Raw genomic sequence first — 12,930 nt, 5'->3', positions numbered from 1 at the left:
AATAAAGTATTTTTATCTATGCAGGTTTTTTTTTTTATACCCAAACGGACGTTACTTTCCGAACTGCCCTCGTATCTTAGAATGCGCAGATATTTCCTTTAACAAATGTTCAAAAAAGAAAGGAAAGGTAAATAAAATCGGGATACTTGCCAAAATTAAGAAGGAAAATGAAGAACAATGCTCAGGACCTAGAAAAATACATGGCATTCAGTTAAAATTTGTTAAAAGACAGATTCATTAATGAAGAAGAAAAAACAACTGTTAACATAAAAAGATACAATAGAACTTTCTTTTGAAAGGCCCAAATATTTATTTTAAATTAATATTATCATTATTACTTTTGTTTTAACTTATTTATTCATATCTATTTTTATTACTTTCTGTTTATCTACTGATAATGTGACATATTTCAAATTAGATTTGAATGATTAATTATGAATGTGCATCAACATCATTACATGTCTTTTTTTTTACAGCATTTTTCATACTTCACTTATGGGTATATATTTGGTTGAAAAAATTTCTCAGTATAAAAGGACAACTCATTTAAAAGTTATAAATTTTCATAAAAAATTCTTGAATTTCTCTACAAAATAGTCAACAAGAATTGTTACACAAGACTTCCAAACTACTGGACAACAACAAATACGATCAATTAACAGAGATTATTGGTAACTAAAAGATTATTGACACTCTTATAAAATTTCCACTAAGTAAATGTAGAAAAATATTGTCCAAGTGGTACCATCCTGCTGAATATCTCAACAAAATAAATAAAAACACAATTCGAATAAGCACAACGTATAGTACACAAAAAAAATCTGATGTGAACACATGACTTCCTTGTATGCCTGTTAAATTACATATATACATTTTTTTTAAATGAAAAGTAAATAAAATTTTATTTCATTAATAACTTCTGATATTTTTTCATATTTTTTTTTTTATTTTTTTTATTAATTATTTATTGTAAAATCTTTTTACAATCAGAGGTAATTATTAATACATCAATACACATAAATTAAAAAAAAAGTTAAAAAAAAGAAGATGGAGTTGGATTTGAACCGATGTACCTTCCCCTTGTATGATCCAAATATTTCATTAATTGAAATTTTGTTTGGCTACAATTCAAGAACCAGTGAAAATAAGTACCACTTATAACATATCGTTGAAAAGCTCTCAATAAGAGCTTACTGCAGTTAAGAAAAAGTCCAAAATCAAAACTTTTTGGATTTTGGGTTTTTTTGCATTCTTTTGGTCCAGTCGATTGCAATCGAAAGGGGAGGTGTACAACTAGATGTTACGAGTCCTAAATCCAAAATTTTAACATCCTATGGCTAATTATTTTTGAGTTATGCGAAGTACATATGTACAGACATCACATCAAAATAGTCAAAATGGATTCAGGAATAGCCAAAATGCATATCTCCGTTGAAATCTGAAAACTGAAATTTTTCACGATCACAATACTTCCTTTACTTCATATAAGGAAGTAAAAATACATAACACATAACTAGTAACAACAATAATAAAATAAAAAATACTACCTCGTCATTTAATGATCTGAAGAAAGGTTGTATACCTTCACAAAGGTCATACCCTTGATGAAAATAGGTGTTGCATGCATGCATATATGATAATAACTGCAACACAACATCATGCCAATACATATCAAAAACATATTTAAAACAAAACTTTGTAATGTAATTATATCACACAAAACAAAAATCAGGAAAACAAACAAAAATTAGCAATAATTATACAAAAAATTATTAATTTTATAAGGAAAAAAAATTATTTTTAAATTTATTTAGAACATAAAAACAAAGATTATTAAAAACAAAAATACTAGATATTTATTTATATACATGTTACAGTGAACTTGATTAATCCAGTGACTATGTATAATTACTGGTAAATTTGATTAATCACCTCCAATGTTTGAGAACTTAGTAAATATGCAGTTTATGCATATATATACATATACATGCAATTTATTAAATATACCGGTCATTTTACATATTCTCCACATTAACATATTTTACATATTAAAATAACAACTTGACTATAAGCAGTAATTACTGAATTTATTATTTAAATAATCAAAACATTTCTGTTCATTAGTCAAAGTTAGCAAGCATAGGTTATGTTTGGTTAGGTTATGTTGATTCAATGTACTGACGAATCGTAAATATATCAACAAAACCTAACTAAACAAAACATAGACTTGCTTCGCTCACTACCCTTGTCTAATTAACGTTAAATATATAAATTATATACGTTATTTTTCAACATTGAAGGCAATTAATTAAATTCACCAGTAATTATGACAATCGCCAGATTAATCAAATTTAGTGTAACATATAAACCACCTACAGCAAGGGATTTAGATATGTTTAAAAATGTTTACTTACAGAAAGATTACAAAGCTCATTATGCTTATTCTGCACAACTGGACAAGGCAGAGGTTCCCTAGAATGTTACAGGAGGAACAAGTGTGTAAGAGGCGGGCATTACCCCATGCATTAGAGACCCTAGACATTGAGTAGTCCCACACAGGGAAATTATTATTAAATGACACATATATATATATAAATTGACTATATATTTATAATGATTAGCAATATATTGATAGACATTGACTATATAGAGATTAAGTAGACAGATCGTAGGACTGCATACCGATCCTTTTCTAGATCATAGATCATTATGAAATTTATACATTTTAGATATGTCAGGAAACTTACAAAAGTTAGCTCATTTGCCAAGCACTATTCTCTTTCAGTTCACCTTCTAAAGTTATTTTGGTGCTTGAACCTTGGAAAATCTTGGAGAAATGCACCTGGTAGAGGCCCAAGATTTGCAAAAGTGGTTATAAACTTCGTGATGAGAGTATATATGGTAGGAGAGGAGTCAGATGACCCTTCTTAGTTAGTGATTTTTGGGATGATTAGGAAGAATCCCTGGACTGGTTCACAGACAGATCTTACCAAATTATACCAACGATCCACTGGATGTGACAACTACACGATGTGACATTCTCAGCACTAATCTCAAAGGGTCTGATCACTATTAGCATAATGAAACACAACAAAGAGAGGATCATGGACAATCTACCACAGAGGACCGCAGAATGAAACAAACAACTCCATCTAAATTATAGCACAGGTCGCTCTTCCTCTTGGCAGCAGGAACACAAATCCCACCCACTATTTTTTTTTTATATCTGGGTAGTTTTACTCAAGATAACCAACACAAACTCACTGATAAATAATGTGTTTTATTTAGGATACTTTGCCATGTTATCCAAAATCAACATGTTATACAGTGTTTTGTAGTATATAAGAGAGTGATAACTTGAGATAATTTAAAATTATAAAACTACAGATAAATAAGAGTTCTGGATATCATAAACTCATCTGATCTATCCCAACGGGTAATCAAACTTATTAACCTTCCATTCCTTTTTCTTTATCCTTAATCCTTTCTTCTCTATTATCAGTTCTGAAGGTCTGACAATGATAGATCCTTTATTACTGAGGATGATAAGCTTATAATAGAGCTAGTAAATCCTAGACATGATCTGATAGAGGAATTGTATACAGACTATCTTTGAGACTGTTTCTGGTTTAGCAGCTGTATAATAAACCTACTGGCCGGACTTATTGAATAAACTCAGGATGCCTAACCCAATTAAAGAAAATATATCTAACTAGCCAAAAAGAAGATAAATGGATCATTAGCAATAACACAAAAAGAAAGTTTAAAGAAGAAAAAATGATATACATTTAATAATATATTATTGATAAACATATTAAAAGACAAAATAGACTTAAAGAAAACTTTCAGTTATATAAATTCTGACTTAAAAGTCTAAACCAGATTAAAAACATTTACCTACAAACATTTAATTTGGTGCAGACTTGAAAAAAAAATGAAATTAATTAAAAACTAAAAAAATTATATTTTTATTTTTAATGTATTTTTAATTTTTTTTTTTTATTTAAAAAAATTCATTTTATAGTTTTTAGATTGATTTGTACTTAAAATATGAAAATAGGTCTACAAAAAACTACTGATATGATAAAAACTATTTACAAGAAACCGAAAGCACTAAATGAAATGTTAAGTATACGAAAAGCAATTTAAGTTATAGGAACAAAGTTTCTCTGCAATACAAGAAGAATATATATTATTTTTATCCTTAAGTTTACCAAGTAAATTTTTTTAATTTTGATAAAAAATAAAGTTAAATATCAGAATGACATTAAATTATACATTAGACTAAAGTAATTTAATAGTAAATAATGAAGAGAGGAGAATCTTAAAAATGATTTAAATAAAGCATGTATTTTTCATTTTAAAAATGTTAAGTTAAAAATTAACAATATTTAAGCACATATATGGCTTCGTATTTCAAAACTCAAGGATACTAGTAGATAGAAACAAGATCTACATAGTTACAAAATTATTAATTTATGACGCATTTGAAATTTTTATCCACCATCTTAAATCTTAGATCCATCATATTGCATCAAACGTTTATTTTTTTAAACAGAAAGGTGGACATGCAATACATGACATTAATGTAAAATGTTACAAGAAAAACAAATGCAAACACAATTTCTCAATAAATGCCGCCATTTTTGAGTTATTAGCAATCAAAATCCTGGTAGTAATAAAACTAAGTAAAACATCCATTATTGATTTCTTTATTTTTTATTGCCTTCAGAAGGAAATTTTGTATTACCTTTCAAAAAAAAATGTTGATAATCGTGTTGAGTTTGGCAATACTATAATGAAAAAATAGACTCGGACGTAAATTTGTCTAATTCAATAATACTTATGAATGAAAGTACATTCATGTTAAACATCTATATGAATAGGCATAACTGTCAATACTGGAGCAATTATAATTCCAGATGGATGTTAGAGGATCATACAAAGGATTCTGAAAAAGTAAATGTTTGGGCAGAAATTGTTCGTAATCACATTGTAGGATCTCTTATTTTAGATGGAAATCTTACAGGAAATGCTCATTGCATTGGTTAACCAATGGATTTTACCAAATATGCAAGAAAATTCTGGAAAACAATTAGATAACTCATGGTTTCAACACAATTTGATGCTATCTCAATATTATCTAAGGGCCTGGAAAATTTTAAATGAAACATTTTCAGATTGTTGGTTAGGTCCTAGACAAGATATAGAATGGGCTTCCAAGTCTCTAGATCTGTCTCCTATAGATTATTATTTTTGGGATTACTTAAAATAAAATATATATAAAACAAACTCTGTAAATATTTATGAATTGAAAAGGCATATAACTGATGAATTTGCAAAATACTATCACATATACCACCATACATAATATAACAAGTTATTGTGTGACAGTGCACTAACCTTAAGTAATACTGCACTGCCTAGCTGTAGAAGAGAAGCATTTTGAACATTTTTTTCCAGAATGATATGCTTTTAAAATTTATTATATTAAGTAATTCAGGACTGAAAATATTTATGTAAATTTTTTAATTAAATATTGTGATAATTAAAGTAAATAATATGAACTGACACAGCCATCTAATTTGTAGTAGTATTACAAATTATTAGTTATTGTTTACAATTATTATTATTAATGCTATTATATTGAAAGCTGTTATTAGTATTTGGGTCAATAATTCCAACATTAACTATTTAAAGTTTGTTTTCAGATATAATTCTGAAGGTAATATAAAATAAAAAAGTTACTATGAGTAACTTTAACTACACTTATGGCACTTAAGGATGACATTTAAATATTTTCACACGCTCAGTTTAAAAGGAAGTTAGTTAAAGTTATAATATATATATATAGAGAGAGAGAGAGAGAGAAAGAGAGTGTGGGTGTATGTAAAAATATAACATAAATATTTACATATTGAAAAATGTCCAGTTGTTATTGACCTTTAATTTTATTCATATTTAATTTTAATCTTCTTTATTGGTCTATTTTCAATGGTTTTTCCTAAGTTTGAATTTCAATTCTTACACAGATCATATTTGTGATTCAAAACCCAATGTTCCATGTTATGAGGTGTTTTATTACCAGCGTGATTTTCCCGTTTTTGCAACTTTGCTTTAAACTCGAAAACAAAGTAATTTATCGATAAACAATTTATGCCAGTGTATTTTTCGTAAAATTTTACATTAAAATCACTTGTCCACCTTCCTTTGAAAAAATAATTTTATTCAATTTGACCGATCCAAGATGGCAGAAAAAATTTCAAACACTACATCCAGCAGTAATTTTGCATACAGATCCGCACATTTTTCTACCTAATAGTATCCCTCAGTTCTGATATAAGAAGCTATTTCCATATTTTAAAATCTCCCTGTGTTTGTGTGTGCGTGTATATATATATATATATATATACATACACACCACAGGGTGATATAGTTGGCAATAATATTGTTAACCAATCCGAAGTAGATTAAAAGGTAAAATGCAAACTCTAAGAGGAAAGAATAAGCGTAGATATATTTAAAATGGAAAATTAATGTATCAGTAAAAAACAGGAAAGAACAGTTGAAATAATTAAAATAGTCCAGTAACATACAGTTAATAAAGAAAAAAAAAATTGGAATTATTTTCTTTACATAACATTTAGCATAGGCACGGCATAACTAAAATATAAATAAACCTTAGAAATAACTATTTTACATTTACATTAAAAGTTAAAATACACTTTTCTTAAACTACATGTGATTAAAAAATAAATCCATAAACTAAGTTATAATTAATGAAATGTCTTATGTATAGTTCACTACAAATAAAAAAAGAAAAGAAAACCGATTAAAAAATAAAACGCATCAACGAAGCCGTCTAAATGTCTATAAGACGACTGACATATCATGCAACCAAAACTCAATAAATACAAAAAAAGAAACTAATTAATCAATTAGATTTCACCTTAAATATAAAAATAAAAAATGCAGAAAGCAATTAATTTACATAATGTAAACAGAATTTATTTTTTCAGTTTAAAAACTATATGCAAATTAGATTAATAAAAATAAGATGCTTCATTGTTTAAGAATTAAGATTGAATTGTTAATTAGTTTTAAAAACTGAATATGGTAAAAAAAGAAGGAAAGATAGATATGACAAAAATTGGTAAGAACAGATCAGTTACACTTACGTAGCACTTCCGTAGTGCTTTATTTTTAAAACGCATGGAATTTTACATTTGCAAACAGTTAAAAAAAATTATGCAATAAAATTTTACTTATATAAAAATCCTGTTCCAATAAATTTTAGTGGAAATCCATTAATTAATAATGTGCTGCATAAACAGTATCCTTAAAACTGATGATTCCAAAATATTTTGGCATATCAAAGAAGTAGTAAACCAGAATAAAGTGCATATGTATCATTCACCCACAGTCTATTCCTGGCATCCATTTTGATGAAAACTAGTACAGCAGAGGTGAATAAAGCATGAAACCTGTCATTCTACGTCCTTCTAACAATTAAATACATGGTGTGATATTTTTTTTTGCATCCAAAAGACACACTACCCAGATCAATTCTATCATATTTACAGATTAATATTATGAGTAAATAATCAAAAGGAGATCGGCACCAGATATTTACTGAAGGATGTACAAATGAATGATAGGGGAGGAAAACGGCAACAATTATGATTTCAATCAACATTTCATGGCTTTCAAATGAATTTCCAAAGACTTTTGAAAAACACAATTTTTTGGTAAAATTCAAAAACATAATGCAAGATGTTCATGTACGAAAACAAGCTTTATTCTGCAAACTGTACAAAGATTTAACTTGACACTTCAAAAAGGACATTTTCACACATTTCTCCTAAGCTTGGTATTGAGTGTTAAAAACTTTTCACTAAGTTGCAGATCTCACCATTTACTCAGTACTTTGTAACCAATGAAAGGCTCATAAATTCAGGTTAATAGCTGGCTGGAAATACTAACAGAATTCTTTTAACAAATTTCTATAAAAGATATCACAGTATAAACAAGCTGTTTTCTTTTCTTTTTATCAGGTAATTTAAGTTTTGGGTTAGCTTCTATTAATGCCACTAAGATTAAAAAGTACAAAAAGACTGATCAAACTGCAATAAACTGGAAGTAAAGTCTAATAAAATTGATTGCTGCTTATAGTTACATATCACTGAGTACATATCGTTATTTTTGGGTAATGATGTAATAATAAAAGTTCCATTTTTTAAAAGCAGTTTTAAAAATATCAAGAATAAAACAGCAGCAGTTATTCATTTTAACCATAATTGCAACAACTGTTTATACAATCTAACTTGAGGCACAAGTAATTCCCAAAACTGAAGTAGCATGTTCAGGACAGAATATTTTATAAGAAAAGTAAAAAATGAAATCCTTTGTCTTCTACAAAAAGTTGTCTGCTGACAGCACATCAAGCTACCTAAACTGTAGGTGATAAAAAATAATTAAATTCTGACAAAAGCAATCATAACAATTAAAAAAAAAATAATAATACCAGGGTCATTCGGAAAGTTCTCAACCTGACATAGAGATGGAGTACAAGGTGTGGCTAAAACAAAACTGAACTGATCAATCTACAGACAAATAGTGCATGCGTGATGGTGAAATGACACATAGCTGAGTCACATGACATCTCCTCTTTCCATTCCTGCTGCGAATCAACTGCAGACTGCTTAATCGAGCTGTGGCCTTTTTTTGTATTGGATGTTGCATCTGTAGCCCGTTGGAAAAAATGTTAAATGTTTTAAAAGAGCAATGCGTTAATACGAAATTTCTTGTGAAACTCAGAAAATCCACAACAGAACTCATTCTTTGTTAAAGAAGTATACAGTAATGAATGTTTAAGCAATACTACTATCTTGAGGTTCTAAGTACTCTAAGAACAAAGCAACCTGAATTGTGGAAAAACAAGTCATAGATTATTCATCAGGACAACACCCCGGCACACACTGCATCGTCTGTAAAGACATTTTTGGCCAAGCATAGGATCCCTGAGTTGGAAAATCTACCCTATTCACTGGAATTTGCCCGGTGTGACTTTTCCATTTCCCCAAGTTGAAATCAGCACTGAACGAAACAAAATTTAAGACAGTTAAAACCTGTGAAAGACAAAACAATGGAGACCATGAACATGCTTTCTGAAATAATTTGACCAATGAAACATTTGCATGGAGTGATGTAGGGAATGAGGAGGGGATTATACTGAAAGGAATAATGTTAAAATTGTGAAAAATAAAAAATAAAGGTTTTTATAGCATAAATCCGGTTTTTTTAGCCATACCTCATACGTATGATCAAAAGACTATGATATTAGTCAATTATGATAATTTAGTTGGTGTGCTGCAAAGTTTCAGGTGCATACATGTTTAGTATCTTGTTTGTGGGAATTGATGAAAGCAAACAAGTTTTGACATTTTCTGAAAAACCAATAGAACTGAATAATATCAAGCTGTTTGCTTTAAAAGGTTTAACCCCGACAGGCACACAAAAAGTATAAGATTCAACTTTAAAGGATTCTTCACCTTAGTTATTGATGGGAAAAAATGGACTGCTGAATTTAAATGTGCTGATTCATCCATTCAAGATGCTGACTATTCAGAAATACCTAAAAACCGATACGACCAATGAAATTATTGTAAAATCCACAATACTGAATTAAATTATCAATGAGACTGAAGGTATATATCACAAACATCTTGATCAACTACTTCTGTTACATTTTACTCAGTGTTTTGGGTATGAGACGATTTTCTTCTCGATGATTTGTTAACAGTCGACCAAAAAGGCTCGACAAAATACTACTCAAGGATGTTTAGACTTAAACGCAATTCTGCTAAGTTTCTTCTACGTTTTATAACAGTAGATGAAACAAGAATTTACCATTACACGCTAGAGACAAAACAGCAGTTCAACCGCAGGTGAAAGTACACCAAAGAAAGCGAAGATGGTTCCATCTACAGGAAACGTCACTACTACTGTTTTTTTGGGATTCTCAAGGTAGTGTGCTCGTAGACTATCAGGAAAAAGGCAAGGATGTATTACACTTCACTACTGGACTGACTGAAAGGTACTATTCAGGCTAAATGCCATTTATACGTTTTATAACCAAATTAAAAAACAATAAATCATTTATTTGTGAAAAAAAAACAACTGATTATAATATTACAAAATTAAAAGGAACAGAAGATAAAAATTTTAAAAAAGTGTCACACTAGGGTACTAAACAAGTTTACATCAAGCATATCACAATCAATTAATTTATTTTTATTTTAATAACATTACAAGCAAGAGCTAGTTGTTAATTTTTTTAAAACTTTTTCTAAATAATCTCTTACATTTTTTTTTCTGAAATTAACAGTATTCATATAAATTATTTTCTAAAAAAGATTTAAAATGTTTTTTAGCATCAAAGAATCCAAAATCAAACCACAGATAAAAAATTATCATATTTTAATAAATAACATAATTTTAAAAAAATATATATATATATATAAAAACAAACCTTCCATGTAACAAATAATTTGTTTAAGTAAATTTTTTAAAAAAATTAGAAAAAAGTAAAAAAACTTACAGTTCCCAAAATTTCATGTTTTTTACGAGCTTGAAGTAACGTAACACAATGTACATGATCTAAAGCAGTATGACGAAAACAGGTCCTAGTTGCAGCTAATAAGTTATTACTATCTTCGATTTCGGATTGTCGTGATCGTGGTGCTTGTGAATTACGCGATAATGCTATATCTAATTCACTTGAGATTTTATCGAAATGATGTCTTGATTCTTTAACAGCTTTAATATCTCTGTATAAAAAAATAATAATAAATAACTAAAATTAATAAATCAACTTTTCAATTATCTCAGTTGCTCTATATGTATTAACGCATAAGATTGGTCCAACCATTTTGACTCTCAGTTGCAATAAACACACTCTTTTTCACTATTTAACTAGTTAAAAATAAATACATCTAAGATTCGTTACTTTATACGATTTTTAAGAGTTAAGTAGTTAAAAATAATTAAATATTTTTAAATGATATGATATACCAATCAGTTAAGAAGGTATTCTCACCTAAATACTTAAAATTATCCTCCTTCACATATAGAGATTCAACAGCTTGCAAATTAATTTAAACACAGACATTATTTAATAAAAAGTAAATTCATTTAGAAAAAAATCATATATGTACATTTTATGATTATTTAGTAATTAATATGTCCTCTTTTATTCTTACTTACTTCATGTATACAATTTGGCATAAATTCAACAAGTAAACACACATTTCTTTTTATTTCTACATCATGAAATCATACCGATATTGCCTTAATGAGGTCAATTTTTGTAGAATATTCCATTTTTGAGTTAATTTTTTATTATTGCCCCAAGATTTTCAACCGGGTTAAATCTGGGGAGTTGTCCTGCCATGGGAGCACTTTCATGTTTCATTTTTCAAAAACGTTTTTAACTTTTTTGGCAGTGTAACTAGGCAAGGCATCAAATCTTATTGGAATACTACGTTGCCTTGTGGGAATTTTTTTTGAATTTACATCACAACCCAGAATGTGCCCTTTCCTCCAGAATATCGACAATATATCCATCTACTTGAAGTAATGAAGAAGAAGGGGCTTCAAATGTTAACTGATTGTTGGATATGAGCTGGTGATAAGTTTTCATCAGAAGATTTTCTAACGTATGGGAAGCCGTTGCCCCTCAACATAAGAATGTGATTTTTAAAACATAACATTTTTCCAGTCTTCTATAATCCAATTAGCATGTACTTTGACTCACAAGAGCCTTTTTTTGTACACTGCCGGTGGAAAAGCTGCTTTTTAGCTGGCCGATAAAGTGTTCTGTCTAGCTGCAAGAAATCAGCATCTAACAGTTGTCACAGGTAAATCTGTTCCACTGACTGCTAATTTTTGATTTAAGTCCACAGCTGATAATTTTAGATAAAGTTCACTTTTTCTTATTAATAAACGATCATGTTGAAATAGTTTTTTTATACAGCCACATTTACATTTCCTTTGAGGTGAAAAGGAACAATTTTTTTTAAATTGTTTTAAAACAGCACTGTTCCTAGTCCAACACCACACTCAGAAGCTACTTTTCATTGTGTCATACTGGTATGCTCAGAAAGATTGCATTCTTTGAGTTACGTCCATTATTACAAGGCATGTTTTTAAAGTAAGTACAGTTTTGAAATTAAAAAAAAAATAAGTACACTATTCTTAACAATTTTATTTTTACGTAAAAGCATGTACTTTAATCTACTTTTCTACATAATTTCCACCAATATTAAGGCACTTGTGATATCGTGCAACCAGCTTTTGAACACCGTCGTCATAATAATTTAAGCATTCGGTCACAATTTCATAGACAACACTTCTTGAAACTTGAGAAAACTCTTCAGATAGCGAAGAAATCATAAAGCATCTGTTCTCTCTCACTTTTTCACCAACTTTCTGCACCATACCTTCAATAATGACAGGTCATCCATTCCATTCCTTTTCATGAACATTATGGTGGCCATCTTTAAAAGTTCTAACCCATTTTTGTGCCATTCCACCACTCATAATGTTTTTTTCCATATAATTCACTGATCTGACGAAGAATTTCAGCCACTTTCGCGCCTTTAGCAATAAGAAAACAAATCACATCACATATTTTACAGTCGGCGGGATTATCGATCAGAGGAGGTATCTTAAATACTCACAAACAAATGTAAACACAGTCAAATATTTCCATAATGGCGTCTGTGACTTCTAACTGATGAAGGTACACAGTACGCATGTCTGGATGCGTACTGTGTACCGACCACATGGTTGGATGAATACCGACCACATTCTGTGGTCGGAATGCCGACCACATTCTGTGGTCGGAATGCCGACCACAGCGTAGCAGCG

The 12,930-nt window shown here is 29.2% G+C and overlaps 1 protein-coding gene across 2 annotated transcripts in view; it reads right to left on the bottom strand.

The window, feature by feature from the left end:
• Window positions 1–12,930, bottom strand: part of CenB1A (Centaurin beta 1A) — an 88,056-nt gene that overhangs the window by 42,240 nt on the left and 32,886 nt on the right. Inside the window, exons 5-6 of one of the 2 annotated variants that reach the window (XM_075381210.1) lie at window positions 10,601–10,829; window positions 1,548–1,643 (exon numbers count right to left, since the gene is read on the bottom strand). In XM_075381210.1, coding sequence (XP_075237325.1) covers window positions 1,548–1,643; window positions 10,601–10,829 — 325 coding nt within the window. The remainder of the gene's footprint in view (window positions 1–1,547; window positions 1,644–10,600; window positions 10,830–12,930) is intronic. The other variant, XM_075381211.1, reaches the window with a different exon arrangement.

This window comes from Lycorma delicatula, chromosome 13 (assembly GCF_047948215.1).
Source record: "Lycorma delicatula isolate Av1 chromosome 13, ASM4794821v1, whole genome shotgun sequence".
NCBI lineage: Eukaryota > Metazoa > Arthropoda > Insecta > Hemiptera > Fulgoridae > Lycorma > Lycorma delicatula.
This window is presented reverse-complemented; position numbering and strand designations above follow the sequence as displayed.